At 42.2% G+C, this 19,958-nt stretch overlaps 1 protein-coding gene across 3 annotated transcripts in view; it reads right to left on the bottom strand.

The window, feature by feature from the left end:
* LOC103185972 (doublecortin domain-containing protein 2) overlaps positions 1-19,958 on the bottom strand; it is a 76,361-nt gene that overhangs the window by 18,729 nt on the left and 37,674 nt on the right. For all 3 annotated transcript variants that reach the window (XM_007904742.2, XM_007904744.2, XM_007904740.2), the window contains exon 7: positions 6,242-6,296. In XM_007904742.2, coding sequence (XP_007902933.1) covers positions 6,242-6,296 — 55 coding nt within the window. The remainder of the gene's footprint in view (positions 1-6,241; positions 6,297-19,958) is intronic.

Raw genomic sequence — 19,958 nt, 5'->3', positions numbered from 1 at the left:
CAATGCACATTTTGAAAAGAGAAGGGAGATTTGCCAGTGTTCTGACCAACAATCCCCCAGGATAAAATTGGTCATTTACGTCTTGGCTGTTTACGTGACATTGTTGAGTGCAAATTGACTGCTGTTTTGCCTACAAACAATACATTCACTACACTTCAGAGTAAATCCTGTGAAAGGCTTTGAGAGGTCCTCTTGCTATATCAAACAAGGATTATTTTTTTGGCAACACAGAAGAAACTTTATTGTCCAACCTCTGGAAACCCTGGAATTGCTTGGAACTGACACTGATGCCAAAATGTTAAAAAATATTCCATTCCCCAGCAGTGACATGTGTCACTTTGATGAGTCCAAATCGATTTTTCCTCTTCACATAAATATCAAGGAAACCAAGAAAATATGATCAGTTTAAGCAGAGTGTATCTTGGTAACAGCACAATCAGATTCAATTGGTAACAACAACAACCACAAGATTACATTTGTATAGCGTCTTTCACGTCGGGAGGACGTCCCAAGGCACTGGACAGAGTACAGCATTTCAGACCCGAGCTGGGGTCAGGGGGGGAGAAGGGAGGGCAAGGGGGGTGCCGATGGCATGGTCGAAGAGGAGGGTCTTGAGCGAGACTTGAAGGAGGCTAAGGAGGGGACGAGGCAGAGTGATTAGATGGAATTCCAGAGGTTGGGGGCAGAGTGACTGAAGGTTCTCCCGCCAATGGAGCAGGCCGGAGCCGGCTGAGCGGAGGGAGCGGGCGGGTTGGTAGGGGGTTAGGAGGTCGCAGAGGTAGGGTGGGGTGATTGAAATCAGGCACTCCTCTTCTCAACAACTCACTCTTCACTTACGAAAATGTTTGTTTCCTTGCAGGCTTAGATCAGTGCATCTATTGGTCGTGTAGTGCATATCATTCTGTAACTGGTGATATCCAGCACATGCCCTGTACTCAAAGCCCAATATGAACTGGGCTTGTAGCTTAGTACTGGAAGAAGGGGCTAAATCAGATAATCTTGCTTGTCTGACTACATAAATACAGTTAAATGTAAGGATTCTGGTCACCCCTTATCCATTGCCCTGCACACACTATCCTTTTTCTTAGTTCCAATTTGTTAGATGCCATTATAGGATTCTGTACATGTGTGTATGTGTGATATCAGCAACTCCCACCACCAACACCACCAGTGGCAGAAACAGGCAGAAAAACAGGTATTCCAGGTATCTCAAACAAGACCATGTAATCCTTCCATAGACAACAGGACTACACTTGGCATCCAACCCCCNACTTAACACCGACACAGTCAGCACAATACACTGATACAGTACATTTCATTCATATTTTGCTCAAAGACTTGATTAAGGGTAAAGCTCATTGTAATGTTAATTTATTTATTAGCTTCTTAATAAAGCAGATTGCTAGCCCAAATAAACTTCCATAAGGATTTTCAAACATAAAGTATTAAATGAAACATTTGACAGCACATGAACTGCTCTGCACCCAGCAAACTGAGGAGCCAATAGTTTACATGCTCTGAAAGAATAATTCTGAAACTGGAAAGGATCCATTAAGTGCAAGTGAGAGCGAAATTGGTTGATGTTGAACCATGGCCACAACTAGTCATGGTTGCTGACTGCTGGAGTATGAAATTGGCTAGATTTGTTGGTCTAATAAATCCTACAGATTGCCAACACAAAAGCCAAATATTTTCTTTGATAATTAAAAAATATTGGGGGACACACATCATTGCATAAGGCTAATGATAAATTTGTACTAAATTGGAAATCATATTCGCAATAGTCATAAATGTAAATGACAATATTTTTCTTGGGTGACAAAAGTTGGGCAGAAATTCCATCTGACTCTCGCTTTGCTTAATTAATGTAACATTTCAGAGTTTGCAGAATCTGGCAAACTGTTGCATTCTAGTTAAAGTTTGAAGCTTATTTCTGTAGTTCTTACAAGAACTTACAGAAATCTGTCATCAAAATTAAAGACTGTAATTAAGAATTTGACAACTTCTGGACTGTCTGAAATGCTATAGAGAATAAATCTAGACCCTATTAGTGATGTACTGGAATATGATCTAAAACAATGAACATGCTGAAAAATGCACTGTGAAATTTCTAAAAACTTCAAATTTGCTGAAGAATGCATTCAATAGTGTTTCAATTAATTCTTCAGCACATTTGTTGGTTTAGACTGGACCCCACTTTTGGTCAACAAAATAGATCCAGCGAAGATCGAAAATACATGCGGCTGTCCTAGATGTGTGAATGTGCTTCACACAGTTGTCTGAGAGCCAGAGCTGGGGGAGGGAGGCCAAGTGGGGCAGGGGGAGGTGGGTGAAAGTGTGATTGAAAGGAAAAGTCTCAACATGGGTTTTGAAGGTGGGGAGGAGGGGGGCAAGGCAGAGAGACTCCAGGTTGGAGTTCCAAGATCAAGGTCAGAATGGCTGAAACCTCACCTGCTGATAGTGGGGCAGATCAGGCGGGGTACATGAAGCAAGCCAGTAATTCTGAAAGCTAAATAATGCAAGGTTTTGTTCCAATGTCAATTCATCTCCTTGGAAAAAAAGGACTACTGTCATCTGTGAAAAATTAGGCTTTATACTTGAGTTGATCAATTCTCTCCTACGAGACTTGTATACTTGATAATTCTGCACATGTTTAATCGGATCATTTATTAAGATGGAAAGAAAGGTAATGTTTAAACTACGGTATATCTCCGAGCTGTTGCTGATTGATGGTGTGGCTTTTTTTTTGCATTGATTATGAAATATTGGGTATCTGCAACATCAATTATATTTGGTGGGAAGCAATGTCAATTATGAGACACCAACTCATATCCATTATTCAATTGGTTACGTGTTTTATTTGCCTTTGCTTGTAGAGTAGCTTTGTGAAATTCAGGAGACTGGATGAAAACTGAAGAAACTTGCTAACATAATAACTTACTCAAAACGAAGAACCTCTTAATGAAATTTACTTTTCTAGTGACTAACTATGTGGGTTTCTGATATCTTTTACAGCTCCTTATTTATCAAACAGTTAATACAGGATGTGCTTGTCTTTCTATCATGCGCTGGAGTAAAATAGATTTTGTATCTGTGAAATTTCTTGTTTAAATTGAAGTAATAAGTCCCATAGTATCATAGATTGTTACAGCACAATGTAAGTGCACATCATTCGACCCATTAAACCTGCACTGCTGTTCTTCTCCAAGTAAGCTAACTGATCTCTTCTCCCTCTCCTTGCTCATTCCCCTTGTCAAATGACCAACTAGTGGATATCCTCCAGGGGTGGGGATGGGGGTGTAAGGGGGGGATGATAAGCCGGGTGTCCTTGGAGCTGAATTGGCTCCAAGGTGACATATTTGATAGTGGAATATTGGAATCGAACCAACCCACTGTGACTGTCTCGGTCGTCCAGTTCCTGAGCCAGGCGGGTCCCCAATACACCAGGGCACCACTGTTGCAGGGGGAAAGCTTGCCAGACAGTGCTCTCAATGGCAAGCTTTGCAGATTTATCTGGTTAGACTCCAGCAGTACCCCAACCCAGACTCTGAGATCCCCAAACCTTGGCTCTTGCCAGCCTATTACTTTCCAGAATTAGGTATGCAGGATGCGTCCCTCTGGGGAGAGATGTGAATTATATTTATATATATATATTATATAGGCTGCAGTTAAATGTATTTAAATTTTTCTTTATCATAATCGACGTTCTCCAAAACAATGCAGATGTTTCTTTATATTGAAGTGTTCACAGAATAAAAATAACTGAATGCAATCTCACAAAACTACCAAAATTAAAGTTGCATCACCCACACAAACCTTTAAACTTAATGGAAAAGCACTATTCTGATCAACTAGAATCTCAAGAACAATCAGTTGCCAATGCATTTATTTCCCGTCAATGAACCATAGCAGATATGCCAATCGTCACTTAGTAAAAGTGATAAACAGTCATTGATTTAAAAGTGAGACTTTTCTGGACACAAGTCACTCTAAAAAATAAGCACAGCTCCGTCCTTACATAGATTTGAAAGAAACATCACTCTGACTGATTATAAATGTCCCTCCCATTACTTCACTAATGACTACACCTCTGTCAATGTAACAATGCAGTTTATTTTCAGTATTTCTTAACTGGATTCTTTAATGCACAATCCAATAGACTTTCCATCATCCAGTGGAAACTCAACTCCAGATGGAGTGTCTGTGGATGTGATGTTCTTCAGATTGCCAGAAATCCTTAGGCTTTATGCAATTCATTATCAGCATTATTAAGGAATCCTGTTAAGAAATCCTGCAATTTTGCCCTAATGTATATTGTTGTCTTTATAGTAGTCATTATAAAAGTCACTATAATGACCTGTCAGATGTCAGCCTGGCTCGATAGTTGTTAGCATTCTTGCCTCTGAGCCAGAAGGTTGCGGGTTCAAGCCTCCTGTCAGGAGTTTGAGCTCATATAGTCACTGACACTCTATTACAATGCTGGGGAAGCACTGCATTGTCAGAGGTGTATTGTCATCATCAAGGTCGGATGAGACTTTAAACCGAAATCCTCATCTGGCCATTCTGGCTTGACATTAAAGTTCCCATACTACTTGAAAACAGTGAAGATAGTTTCTCCTGGTTTCATTGCCAACAATTCCCCAGATAATTCATGTTATGGCTGATTGTGAGACATTGCTGCAAAATATTAATTACTACCTTTGCCTACAAATTCCAGTCACCTCATTTTACATTAAATGCTTTGCGATATTTTGACAAAGTGATATCAAATGTAGCAATCATTATTATACAGTCACACTGGAGTGGCACCAGAGTTTCGGGTTAGCCTACACCCTACGGTTTAACAATACCCACAGGACTAACTGGCAACCGCTAAAGATACATAAAACTCAAACCTGAAATGAAAACAGTAAATGCCATGAATTGGAAGGAAATTGTTTCCAGGCTTTCATTATTTGAGATCCTTCTTTGCAAATGGTACATTGTATTGAACCGGACTTATATTTGTCACTGCGTACAGGCACCGACAGGAAATAAGCATTGGTACTGCAGCAGGAATTGGTTTGGTGGAGGAATGGTTGTAGTAACCATCCATCACTTTGCTGAGACATTAAAACTTTTATTACAAATAACTGCACCACTCTGGCTAAAGACCTCAGTCTGCTGACTGCTCCTAACCCAAGCTCACTCTAGCGAAAAGTTATAAATGGCAATTTCAGGACGGATTCCAGGAAGTTTTCCTTTTACTCAGGTTGCCAACTGGAACAGGTTGCCGTGAGAGGTGCTGGAGGCCAAGACACTGGACTCATTTAAAAAGCAGCTTGATGCAGTGATGGGAGCACGGTAGGTTGGGTGTTCTGGAAGGGTGAGATCGGATGGGCCAAATGCTCTTCTTCATCCAAACCAATCTTGTGGAAAAAACAGACCCATTTTGTAAAGTGGAGAAACCCTGCCACAAACAATTCATCCCTCTACAGTATAATAATATAATAATAATCCTTGCATTTGATATAGCCCCTTATCACATCTTTGGGATGTCTCAAAGCGTTTCACAGAATATATTGTAAAGTGTAGTAACTGAATATTTTGTGGTATATGGTATATATACAGTCTGTGGAGGTTGGCAGGATTCTATTAATGTTGGATGAGTCAACTGTTCGAGCTATGGGATGAGACTGCGTCTGGAGTCTCTGATTTCCCCTCACTTTAGCACTATGTGAGGAGTCCTGCGAGACCATGTCACTAAGGGAGGAGTCCTCAGAGGCAGCTGTCTTTTAGGGAGGAGTTCTCCAAGGTATCTTTACTCTTGATGTAGTTCTTTGACTCCCAGGCTCTGCAATTGGGACTCCACGACCCATTCATTGCTGAGATCACTGCGCCTGGGCCTCCTTGAGGGTGTCTTGACATTGAGCAGCAGGCTGATTCATGGTTGGGAACCCTTTCTCTGCTTTGTCCCCCCACCCCCTCCACTAGAGTTAACATCAACAACTTGCATTTATACAGCCTCCTTCACGCAGCATATGTCTTGGAGCGTTGAAGCCTCAGGATAAGGTCTTGTGCAATACAATATAGTACCATCATCAATTGTGAAATGCTTCATGCTACTTCATCTCATTTTATCTATCTCAATTGAAGGCTCTGTGAAGGGGGTAGATTTATGCGATTGAGTTATTACAACTGGCTCCAGCAAAACTGCATAATGAATTCAATCATCGTGTAATAGACAAAAGTAAAACCATACCCTTTCCCTGACCTTTCGACCTCTTCTGATTGGAGGAAGCAGTTCGGAGTGAAATCTGAAACAAAACCACATGTATATCTGTAACCACTTCCATCAAACCTAATGTCAAGATCCATTATACTGCCATTTATTTCTTCATTGGGTTCGGTAGCCAACCCATCTATTAATCTGGGAGCCATTTCAAATTCTTCCCCTTTGTTTTATGGCATTTTGAGAGTCATTAAATGTAATAAATATCAAACAAGCAACACATAAATGCCACGTCAATCAAAATAAATTGAAAGCAGGGCCAATAAAAGGTGATCCCATCATGCAACTGACTGAAATTACAAACGCCGCACTACCTTGGCAAAGCAAAGGTCCCTACATCAAGTGCAAAGAACACAAAATGAATTAACTGGGAAGCTGGCCAGTGAGTAGCCAAGTTTTAATTATGTTTAACCAAAAGCACAACAAATAATAGAGGCATTGAGTTTGCTTTAAAATCCATTTACAGATATTGAAGTGGAACAACTGGCTTGGATCAAAGGTTTCTCATTTGTTTTGGAGTAAATTGCGGTTTTGAAGCCTTGTGGGACTCAAGTTTTTTTCTGTATGATGTTTAGGCAGAAGGGACAACAGTTAGGTGAAGTATCTTGATTCTAGATGCTATGGGTGGGGGAAAAAAAATCAAAATTTACACTCTGTTCCAGTGTAGCCTCACCGTTATGGCAGCTCAGTGATATCATGAGGTTCTGAGAAATGAGACCACAACAAGGACAACAGTCAAAGGCTGACTTTCTAATGCTGGGAAAGAACTGCATTGTTGTAGATGGCAGCCTTAAGATAAAATGTTATACCAAGGCCCCATCTACCTGGTCAGAGGGACATTAAAGATCACGTGGCATTATTCGAAAAGTGAGGGGAGAGAGTCTCTCAGTGTTCTGCTTGACAATCTCCCAAATAAAGCTAGTCATCCATTTCATGGCTGTTTGCGGGCTATTTTGCAAACTGGGACTTCTTCCCGACGTTAAAGGCACTATACAAATGTAATCTTGTTGTTGGCTGCTGCTGTTCGCGTACAAAACATACAGTCACTACATTCTACAGTAAGTCCCAAGGCATCTCAAGGATGTAACAAGCGCTATATTGAATGCAAGGATTACTATATGATATAGAAGTCTGGAGAAAATTATGTGAAAATCATCATTAAATAGAATCAAAAGGTGAACAAGGATTTATGGTTCATGGTTTGCTCCCCACACCAAACACCCCAACTCAGGCTCCCGGTCAGCAGAACAATGCGGTTTAAGACATCTGCTCAGCGTCAAAAGTGTTACATAAATCTAAATAAGTGATGTGCCAATGTTATGTCAGCACTAGTTTTTCAAACCTATTTAATATATGAAAAATCAGCAACCAAATTAGTACCAAAATGATAATACTTACATTTGGTATAGCATCTTTCTTATCTAGAGGACGTCTGAAACCACTTTACAGGATATCCTGCACATTGGTGTGACTGTGTTTATCGTGGGTGAATGCAGGAGCCCATTTGCCTATGGTAATGACCCACAAACAGCCATGGAATGAATGACCATTTGGGGGATTGCTGGCCAGGCCACTGAGAGAAACTCCCTTCTCTGTCCGAATAGTATCATGGAATCTTTAACATCAACTTTAGACAGGGCCTCAGTTTAACATCTCAACAATGTAGTGCTCCGCCCACCACTGCAGCACACCCCCAGCATTAGTGTGTCATCTTAGCTATATCAGTTCAGAGTCCTGATGTGGACCATGAACCCACAACTGATTCAGAGTCAAGAGGGCTATCAACTGAGCTAACCTGGCACACCTAAAAATCTACACAGGTTAATGTTCCACAGCAATGCTGTTATCATGATGACCAGGCAAGGCTTGACCCTTAAGAGTTTGCAGTGACCTTGTTCTATTTAAGAAGTTTCCCTGTATTGGAGGCCAACTGACTGAATTTTATTAGCTGCCAATTTGATAAAACTGAAAAAAGCAGCAAGTTCTGCAGTGGTAAATTTATCAGAAGAAGCAAACTGCTGCACTCAGATTGATTCAAAGAAACACGCAAACGCCGTCTAATTGATAGAAATTACTGTACGTCCTTTGCATCTTTAGTGCTCTTCATCATGATCTCATCGATAGTTCAGTCCAGTTCTCTCCAGGAGACTTTCTCATGCATTACTTATTCCGCTTGTGTCAGCAGATTCTTTACATCCGTCAGTCTCCTGGATTGACACCTATTGGGAGACCTGCATCCATCAGTGTTCCCGTTGGGATCATTATTGTTGGCAAAATCATTATCATGTATCAATGGTCTTCATTCAATCTCTCCCTGACAAGCTTTTTTGTCATGTCTCTGTGCTCTGCGTTGCTTTCTTGGCAGGAGGCCGAGGCGTGCAGCACAGTGAGTTGCAGGCAGAAGGCAGAGTCATGTATTAGTACTCCTGACTCAACTCATTTCTGGCAAGGAACCCGGTTGTGTATTCATGCTCTTGGCTACACTTCCAGCAGGCGCACAAATCATATATCAGTGTTCCTGGCTCCACTTCTGTCAGAGGCCAAATCAATGATCAGTGCTCGTGACTCATTCGGATCCAATCCTGGCTCGAGCCCCCGTCATGTATCAGTGCTTCTGGCTGAATCAATTTCTATCGAGAGGTACGTCATGTATCAACACTCCTGGATCCATTCCTGACAGGAGGCCAAATCACGCACCAGTGCTCCCACTTCAAATGCATTCCTGTCAACAGGCCTTATCGTTTATTAGTGCTCTGGCTCTGCTCCTGATAGGAAGCCCAGTCATATGTCTGGCTGGACAAGCTGGCTATGTATGAATGTTCTAGGCTCTATTCTGGTCAAGACGCCTGATCATGTATCACTGCTCTGTACAATGTCATGTTTCACTTCTCCTGGCAAGAAGCAAAGTCACGGATCAGTATTCCTGGGTTTATTGCTGGCAGGATAATTTGTTGTATCAGTGCCCTGAGCTGCAGTTCTGTTGTGAGGGCTTATCGAGTATCAGTGCACCTGGCTCCACTCCAGTCTGCAGACCTTGTCATGCCTCAGTGCTCTCTTTCCAACCTGATAAATCCAAGTGTCGGAGGTTGGTTTGTCAGTTAACCTGTCAGCTCTTGATTATTTTTCTTTGTTCTTGCTCAGAACACTAAATGGCGATTCTAACTTCCCCGCAAGTGCTTATCTTGTTTGTGAATCATGAGCAGGATCTGTGGCTGTCACAGGATTGCAAGAAGTGAACAACAAGAAAAAGCTTATTCAGCACTCACTGCAATATCTGCCACAGGCCTTTGTAGTAACCTACCCTATCTAGAATATCTCCTACCTCTTTAAACTTCAGCATGAAATCAACTTGATATGTCTGCCTGTTCTAAAAGAGAAGGAAATTTCTCCCAGTTCCTGGCCAAGAATCCTACAGATAAATTGATCGTTCATTTATGGCTGTTTGTGGGACTTTGACTAGCATGGCTGTCTATCCTCCTTCGGGGGGGTAAGTAAGTGGGGTCTTTTTGGAGCTGAACTGGCTCCAACAGAATGTTGGAATCAACCAGCCCTCTGTGGCGGTCTCGGTAATCCATTTCCTGAGCTAGGCAGGTCTACAGTATTTCAGGGCACTGCTGATGACAGCACAGCCAGCCTGGCTCATCGGCAGAACTTGAAAGAGCAGACGAGTCACTGGAGGCAGGGAATCCTTGAACTTAGCTCCTGTTAACCCTGCAAGCCAAAGCCCTAATGGGTGGAGCGGTCGTAGCTCGATAAGCAGTGGGAAAGCTTCCCAGACAGTGACATCAATGGCAAGCTAAGCAGTTTTAGCTGGTTAGATTCCAGCAGTACCCCAACACACACTGTGGGATCCTTAAGTCTTGGCTGTTGCCAACTGTGCCTAATACTTTCTGGAATTAGGTCAGCAGGATGGGTTTGTGAATATTAAATCCCACATCAGAACTTTGAATTCACATAGTCAAATGCAGTGCTGGGGGTGCATTGCATTGTCGGAGGTGCCATCCTTCAGATGAGAAACATAAGTGCTGTCTGCTGGTTCGGTTGAATGTTAAAAGCTCTTGTGACACAACTCGACAAAAGAAGGGAGTTTGTCCCGATGTCCTGCCCAACAAACTCCCAATTAGAAATTTGGTCATTCACTTCATGGTTATTTGTGGGACACTGCTGTGTGCAAATTAGCTCTACCAGTCTCCAACAAATATACATTCACTATACTTTATAGTAAAATCTTGTTTGAGACAACCTCTCAAAGTGAAAGCATTACATCAAATGCAAAGATAGTTATTTATTATTATTCAAGCTGTTTGTATTGTTGCAATTATGAAGTATATATGACTGCAAAGAATAATCAACCTTTCCCATCCTCCTTACTGGAGACAGTAGGTTACAGCCATTTGTTTGATGTCACAGATATGAAGTTCGTGTGAAAAGGTTAATCAAAGACAAGTTTGAATAGCTTCTAGTCCGAGGTCTAATGATAAACCAGCTCATTAATTCACACCTACGATGGCTCTTTAGCTTGGAGATTCATACCTCACCTTAACAAGGCATTCAAGCATTTGTTTATTTACCTTTTGTTTAATCAGGATCACAAACTCACTCAAAGACCTAATCCAGGAACAATGCTTTGCTTTGATCCTTGCACCTGGGTTCAGCAATCAAAGAGAGCGATACAGATTAAAGAAGGGATTTTTCTATCATGCCTCAATGAAGTGATAAACATCTCGCTTGAAGAAAGGACAATCCAACAACAACAAAATTACAAATGTAACAAATGTAACAAATTTACAAATGTAACAGAATTACATTTGTAAAGCACCTTTAACGTCGGGAGGGCATCCAAGGCACTGAACAGTTGGAGGCCAGGACCCAAGTGTGGGGGGGGCAGGGTTGGGGTGTGGGAGGGCAGAGAGGTAGGAGGGCGGCTGAAGGCATGGTCGAAAAGGAGGGTCTTGAGTTGTGCTTTGAAGAAGGCAAGGGAAGGAGCAAGGCGAAAGGACTGTGGGATGAAGTTCCAGAGGGTGGGAAAAGAGAGGCTGCAAGCCCAGCTGCCAATGGTAGGGCGAGTTGGGTGGGAGATATAGAGCAGGCTGGAGCCTGCTGAGCGGAGGGAGCAACTGGTTGATGGGGTCAGCAGGTCATAGATGTAGGAGGGGGCAAGGCCGTGGAGGGCCTTGAAAGTGAGGACGAGGATTTTGAGTTCTCAATCCAGAAAAAAAAGTGAAGCCAAGCTACACAAAGATCCTTTCAAATAAGGGGTCCTCAGTCTTGAAAAGAGTAATTTCAACAACAACAACTTGCATTTTTTATAGTGCCCCGCGCATAGGGTAGCATCCCAGCGCGCTTTCAGAGGCAAAGTTCCAGAGGTGTATAAGATTTTAAATGGGAATGAGAAAGTAATTTCAAAACAATATTTTCTGATCCAGAGTCAGTAGAACAAGAAGACGTGGATTTTTGACTTTATTTTGACTCAGGCTAGACAAACAGCGGGAAGCTTGCCAGACAATGCTCTCAATGGCAAACTATGCACTTTTAGTGGAATTATCTCCCAACAGTATCCTAAAACACACTTAGGTCCTCAGGCCTTGGGTCTTGCCATCCAACTCCAAATACTCTCTAGAGTTATGTAGGCAGGGTGCATGCCTTCAGGGATAGAGTGCACATTTACATATCAGACTCAGGGACATTTCCTTGTGTAAGTGTCATACGTATGTTGTCTCACTCTGGATGAGACACCCTTAAGTATGGCGATGGGTTTCTGCATAACATAGCACCTTATCACATCATAGGGACATCTGAAAATGTATCACGGAAATTATTATAAAGTGTAGCACCTGTATTTTGAAGATGAATGTGGCAGCCAATTTACACAGCCAAAAGTCTCACAGATTGCCATGAAGTGAATGACCAATTTTATTTGGGGATTGTTGGGCAGGACACCAGGGAAAACTCCCTTCTCTTTTTGAATCGATTTCAAGATCCTCTCACTCGTTTTCAAATCCCTCTATGCCCTGGCACTGACCTACCTATCTGATCTGCTTAGCCCCTACTCTACCACCCGTTGCCTCCGCTCAGCTGGCTCCAGCCTCCTATTTGTCCCTCGTCCCTTCCGCTCGACCATCAATGGCCGTGCCTTCAGCCACTAAACCCCGAAACTCTGGAACTGTCTCCCTCAATCCTTCTGTCTCACCCGCTCCCTCCCCACCTTCAAATCCCACTTAAAGAACTTCCTTTTTGATCGTGCTTACATTCCACCACTGTCAAGCGTTCCGGGACACTACTATGTATTTATGCATGTGGGGATTTATGCTGATTCACAAACAGCCATGATAAATATGATCATCCTGAATCACTCATACCCATATCATTTGGAAATTAGGAACAAAGAGGAAATTCAAGCAGAACAAGTTCACATCAAAAATAAAAACATAAAATAAATTACAGTGAAAGATCATTGAAGCAAACAGTGGAAATGGGTTTAAGAGACATTAGTGGAGTGAAATTGATGATATTTGCTTACAATTGGACTTGAAATGCACATAGGCAAATCGCTGTATTGTAAAAGTGAGAGGAATCTTTTGAAAAAGAATTAGACAGATATAGTGCAAGAACAGGAATGTGGGACTCAAATCCATTCAAAATAACTGGTCTAAATACAATTTAAAGTTCATCAATTTCAAAGCTATTTTATATAGCTATCTTATAGCATTTGTCTACAAAATATATAGTCACTGTACTTTGCAGTATATCCTGTGAAGCACTTTGAGATATTCTTTTGAGATCCGGTCCAGAACTCTGCAGCTCATGTCCTTTCCCGCTCAAGGCTCTGTGAGCCTATCACTTCCATCCTTGCCCAGCTTCACTGGCTGCCCTTTCCATAGCAGAAGGACTTCCAAGGTCCTCATCGTTACTTTTAAATCACTTTTAAATTGCCCCACCCAACCTCTGTGACCTTCTAAAACCTTAGCAACTCCATCCTTATAACTCACCCATTCCCTTGTCTCCTTCAAGGTTTACATCAAGACCTTCCTCTTTGGATGTGCCTTCAGTCATCTTCCCCCCATCCCCCACTTCTTGTTTCCCCACCCCCTTAGCTCCTCACAGCCTTGGCTCCTCACCCCAGGCTCAGGAGCAAACAGTGGTCTGTGCATTGTGTTGGGACATCCTCCAAATGTCAAAGGCACTGCATAAATGTAAATGTACTGTTGTTGTCATTCACCAAACTATTTGGGGAAAGCTGTTTTCAAATCGGTAATTTACGCACAAAACACAGTCACTACACTTTACAGTATATTCTGGGAAGTGCTTTGAGACATCTCCACAATGTGATAAGGCTCTATGTCAAATGTAAAGGATTATTATTATTGTACCATTGTTGCTGGTGTTAAAGATTTAGAAATTAAAGTTATCTTTAAAAAAATTGCACGCATTTTGTTTCCAATACATCTGTGCTGGAACCTTGGTTACTCGATCAGTTACTTTATTTTATAGAATCATAGAATCTTATAGCACTGAAGGAGGCCATTTGGCCCATCGTGCCTTTGCCGGTTCTTTGAAAGAGCTACCAACTAGTCCAACTCTCCCGCTCTTACTTAGATTGAGTTATTGTGTTTTAGATGTGATAGATTGAGTATCACATCTAAAACAAATTCTTCCTTGGAGTTAAATAAGATCCCATATGGTTGAATTGGCTCTGAGAAGGACTGAAGTGATTTACAGCAATGTTAATGGTTAGCCAGCTATTAGCTGAACAGTGAGATATGGAAGAGTAAGGAGGTACCAGCTCTGCAAGCCAAAACTCTCATGTTAACATATACTAAGCTGGATAAGAACAGTGCTGTGTAGTTACCCTCCTTTCTGGACTTCGGAGCAGATGGACAATCCAAGCAGACCAAAAAAAAATAATCCCCACATTTGATATAGTGCCTTTCACACCAGGAAGACGTCTCCAAGTGTTTCACAGGATTTACTGTAAAGTGTAGTGACTATGTATTTTGTTGGTGAATGTGGCAGCCAATTTGCACACAGCACCTTTTCACAAACAGCCATGAAGTGAATTATTTGGGGCATTGTTGTAGCAACACCAGGAGAAACTTCCTTTTCTTTTCAGTTTAACATCTCATCCAATGCAACACAATGCAATGCATCCAATGCAACCTCCACCAATGCAACATAACCCTAGCGCTGCACGGGATGTTAACCTGGACCAGTGAGTTCAAAGTCCCAACCAGGGACTTGAACCCACAACTTTCTGACTCAGGTGAGAACACTACCAACTGAGCCAGGTTGATACAATGCCACAACAACAACTTGCATTTATATAGTGCCCTTCACACGGGGATAGCATCCTAGAGCATTTGACAGTGGTGAATTCCGGCCCCGAGCCAGGGGGAGAGGGAAGGGAAAGGCGACCGTAAACATGATCCAAAAGGAAGGTCCTTACGCAGGAGTTGAAAGTGGGGTTAATATAGAGGGATTGAGGGAGGGAGTTCCAGAGCTTCGGGGTGTAGAAGCTGAAAGTACAACCACTGATGTTGGAGCGGAGGGGGCAAGGGACGCACAGGAGATCAAAGCCAGCTGAGCAGAGGCAGCGGGTGGTGGAGTCAGGTGTAAGCAAATCGAATAGGCATGGATATGCGAGGGCATGAAGGAATTTGAAAACAAGAGGATTTGAAGTCGATCCGTTTGGTAAATGGGAGTCAGTGGAGCCTGGCAAGGACTGGTATGATGGGGGTCCGGAGTTTTGTGCAGGCTAGTAGTTCTGAATTAATTGAATTTTGAGTACGGTGGAACTGAGGAGACCAGCGAGAAAGGCATTTGAAAAGTCCAGTTGCGAAGTGACAAAGGCATGGACGAGAATTTGGGCTCTTTGGGTGTGAGGTATGGACAGAGGCGGGCAATGTGGCAGAGGTGGAATAAAGCGATACTGGTCCAGGGAACGAATGTGGAAGAGAAAGAAAAGCTGCGGATTAAACCTGATGCCTAGATTGCACACGGGTTCAGTGAGTCTGAGGGTGAACCCTGGGAGGTTTAGCAGTTCGGACCCGAAGGAAAGAAGACGTTGATGGGAGCCAAAGTCTATAGCTTCCGTCTTGCCAATGTTCAGCTGCAGGAAATTTGCACTCATCCAGGCCTTGATGTCCATCAGACAAGCTGACAGGACATCAGCAGTCTGGGAGTCGCAGTTAAAAGAGAAGTAGATTTGGGTGTAATCCGCATACATGTGGAAATTGACCCCATGTCTGCAGATGACATCGCCGAGAGGGAGTAAGTAGATGATGAAAAGAAGAGGGCAAAGGATAGCGCCTTGGGGTGTCCTGCAGGTGACTGGGTGGGGCGGGAGGAACATGAGAACATAAGAACTTAAGAAATGCTGGATGAAAAAAGACCACAGTCCATCTAATTCGCATTCCACCTTCCTGGCGGTCGGATGCACATATATCCCAAAGTACCTATGTACTAGATCCCTTAATGTTATTTCCTAAAAGAAAATCTGCATTTGAAAGAATCAACATTTCCTGCTTCAAACATCTCCCTCGGGAGCCTGTTCCACAGATTCATTATTCATCACTGAAATACTGATACTGAAACACTGAAACATGGATACATTTTGAATTTGCCCCCCTTCAATCGCAGGCCGTGTCCTCTGGTTTTACTATTCTGGATAAGTTGAAACAGTCTTTCATGATCTATATTGCCTTGCCCCTTTAGAATATTAAAGACAGCAATCACATCGCCTCTCAATCTTCTCTTTACCAGCGTGAACATACTTAGCTGCTATACAGTGGCAAGATTACCCCACTATTTCGGCTTGCTATTAATCTTTTGATACATTCCAACATCTGGTTGCTGCCACAGAGCATTGTTGGGAGAGCTTCAATCAGGACCCTCAGGTCCTTTTCATTTTCCATACATATTATTTTCCTTCCTTTCAAATGATAGTCCCTTCCAAGATTGTTTGTCCCCATGTGAAGTACTTTACATTCCTCCATATTGAATTTCATCTGCCATCGATTTGCCCAATTCCCAAATATGTTCAAATCCTCCTGTAACATATCTTGTTCAGCTTCGCAATCTACCACCTTCATTAGCTTGGTGTCATCTACAAACAACAACAACAACAACAAAATTATATTTATAGCGCGCCTTTCACGTCGAGAGGACGTCCCAAAGCGCTGAACAGTCAGGTGTCGGGGCCTGAGCATGGGGGAGGGGTGGTATAGGGGTGAGGGAGGGCAGAGAGGTGGGAGGGAGACCAAAGCTACTATGCTGCGAATCCTAATTCCAGATCATTTTTAATAATATTAAACAAAAGAGGTCCCAAAACAGATCCTTGTGGAACTTTACTAGTAACATATTCCTAGTCTGATGACATTCCCTGTACCACCACTCTCTGGGTTCTTCCGGTCAACCAATTGTGTATCCATTATAATATACCTCCACTGATTCCCGCTTTCTTTACTTTCAGTACCAGTCTCTCAAGCGAAACTAAATTAAAGGTCATACTGAAATCCAGATATACAACATCCACAGCTCCCTTTCACATCGTCAAAGAAAAACAGTAAATTAGATTGGCAAGACCTTCCCTTCATGAACCCATATTGGCTCTCATTTATGATTTAATTTCTGTCCAAATGCTCTACGATTTTATCCTTAATAAGAGTCTCCATAATTTTATCCACAATGGATGTCAAACTTATTGGTCTGTAGTTTCCTGGGTCACTTTTGTTACCTTTCTTAAAAATAGGAGTAACATCTTCCTTTCTCCAGGCACCTGGCACCTTTCCAGTATTCAGTCATCTTTGAAAGATTTGTGCCAGCGTTTCAGCAACTTCCTCCCTTAGTTCCTTGAGGATCCTCGGATGCAATTTATCCAGCCCCTGGGATTTATTTACCTTAAGTTTACACAGCTGTTTGGCAACCATGCTGGTAGTGATATGAATAGTGTCGCAACTTTTCTCTGCGACATGCTTTAATTCTCTTTCCAGATCAGATAGGTTACCCGCCTCCTCCTTGGTAAAGACTGATGGAAAAACTTATTTAGCACAATTGCAGCCTGTGCACCATTATTTGTTATGTTCTCTCCCGAACCAACCTACCAGGAGAAACCATTTGCTGTGTGATATACTGTTGGCAGTTAGTCAAGTAGGACTCAAACAATGTGAATGCACTCCCTCTAAGGTGGATGAGGGTGGAGAGGAGGTGGAGGATGATGGCGTGATCTACTATGTCGAACGAGCCCTGGTCACTGAGAGAGGGGACGTGATTTGTTACTTTGATGAGCGCTGTCTCTGTGCTGTGGGCAGGCCAAAAAACGGGTTCGAGTAGGGAGTGGAGGGAGAGGTGTGAGCGAAGTTGATTCGCACCACGCATTGCAAGCTAGGCAAGTTTAACTGAAGTATTGTTTCTCTACCAATTTGAACAGAAGCCCAATCCAGCAAAATAAACATAATGTAGCCCTCTACTGAGCTCACATTTGTCTGGTTGACATCAATATGTCCAAATATTTTTATAGAGGAAGACATTATAAATGTTCCTATTTAGGAAAGTCTGTTAATGTTGAATTAATTATGTCATTAGTCATCAGCTCTTTCACAATTGCACATCACATCCAAGTGTGTTTAGAATGCCTGGCAGTGCAATCAATAACACAATGTAATGCCAGCTCAGAATCTGTGTCCGAAATGTTATTAGGAGAATCCTGCTCGCAAATGTTAAATTGATTTAAGGTGCATAATTATCATTAGAGAGTATAATTTTACATAAAAAATCAGAAGGCTACCAAAAACTGAATTGAGTCATTAACTCGTGTAGAAGATGTTCATGTCATTCAAGGCAAAGAACAATTTCTGTACCTATTCACACCTCAGATACACCACATCATAGAAGAAGCATAAGAGCAAGTCACTTATTCAATCTCTCATTCAGGGAAACCACAATGGGAAGTAAAAGGAAGGGGAAATTAAAGAGTAACATAACCTAATTTAATGTTAAATTTAATATTACAAATGGACTTAAGTTTTGCAGGTTAGTGCAACAGTGTATCTAAAACTTAAAGTGCTCTTAAATATGAGACCAATGCTGTCTTTATAACAATACAACACAATTTATATTTATATAGTGCCTTTCACATCGGGGGGACATTTCAAAGTGTTTAACAATGCTGGATAGCTTTATACTCAAGCTGGAGGTGGGAGTCGAGTGGGGGGGTGGGTGGATGGAAGGTGTCCGAAGGCACAAAGTTCTGAGACAGATCTTGATCAGGAGAGGGAAGGAGGAGTCGGAGAGACTCCACAATGGAGTTCCAGAGAGCTGGAGCAGAACAATAATCCTTGTATTTGATGCAGCGCATTTCATGCCAGAAGGGTATCTCAAAGCACTCCACAGTAAATACTGTAAAGTGAAGGGACTGTGTATTTTTCAGGTGAACGCCTCTATACTGGATGAAAGTGCAAAACTAACAAAGCTATTCCATGCACTGATGCTGTGATGATATTATTATTTCTTTCAATGCTGTTAATGTGTTACCTATAGGAACGGTCATAGTATAGAATTGATTCATATTGTGTTCGGCACCTCCAGTCAATAGCTTTGAGTTTGGGTAATTGACAATTACCTTGAAATTGTTTTCAAGGGCAATGGGGTAAACAACACGACAGCGCTCCTTAACCTCCTTAACACATTCCTTCTTTTAAATAGCACAAGGAACATGTTCATAGAATCATAGCATTATATAGCACAGAAGGAGGCCATTCGGCCCATCGTGTCTGTCCCAGCTCTTTTAAAAGACCTATCCAAATCAATCCCACTCCCCCACTCTCTCCCCATAGCCCTGCAAACTTTTCCTCCCCAAATAATTATCTACTTCTCTCTTAAAAGTTTTGAGAAATAAATTTGTAAATTTGTTCCATAATTGGAGTAACCAAGTAAGTTTCCTCACTAACCTTGTAATGAACGTGTTGCTCCCACCTTCTGATCTATACAGTTGTTCCTCCAGATCAGCAACCAGCAGCCCAGTGTATAAACAACACAGGAGACTGACTATAAATTCAGGAACCAGAGCTAAGCTCTAGGAATGCCCGTTCCAATTCCATTTAAGGAGTGTAGCCATTGAGATTTCTCTACCAATGTTTATATTCCTTACATAACAATACTATATATAGTGGAATAGAGTTGGTGTCAGCATTCTCACAGCCAGCATCAGGAAACTAGCTTTGTAGTTGGTCTCTTCAGGTTTTTTTACACACTAGGCTGTAAGACTGGCATGTGTTTACACACTAGGCTCTAAGCGCTCTGGGACTCTACCCTGTGTGAGGAATGATAAATAAATGCAAGTTGTTGTTGCAGGCTGTGGAGAGCTGATGTGGAGCAGCATCTGTGAAAGAAAGGCTGAGGAGCTGTGTTCATTACAAAAGTAAATGAGGGAGACTTTACGCCGAGTCTCGTCCCATCTCTTTGAATGCACCTATGGCTACCTTCAACTCCCCTCCCCACCCACCCTTCTCTCATTTGCTCAGTGACCAACCCTGTCACCGTGAAGCACTCTGAGATGTTACCCCACATGAAGAATGATATATAAATCTAAGTTGTTTTTGTAGTTAACAACATTTCAGTATTCCTCATTCGTTCCTGCGATAATTCATGCGAAAATTCATGCAAAAAAAGTTAAGTACCGCTGCAAATACTA

This window comes from Callorhinchus milii, unplaced genomic scaffold (genome assembly GCF_018977255.1).
Source record: "Callorhinchus milii isolate IMCB2004 unplaced genomic scaffold, IMCB_Cmil_1.0 Scaffold3, whole genome shotgun sequence".
Classification (NCBI taxonomy): domain Eukaryota; kingdom Metazoa; phylum Chordata; class Chondrichthyes; order Chimaeriformes; family Callorhinchidae; genus Callorhinchus; species Callorhinchus milii.
Note: the sequence above shows the minus strand (reverse complement) of the source record. Positions and strands in the feature narration are given on the sequence as shown.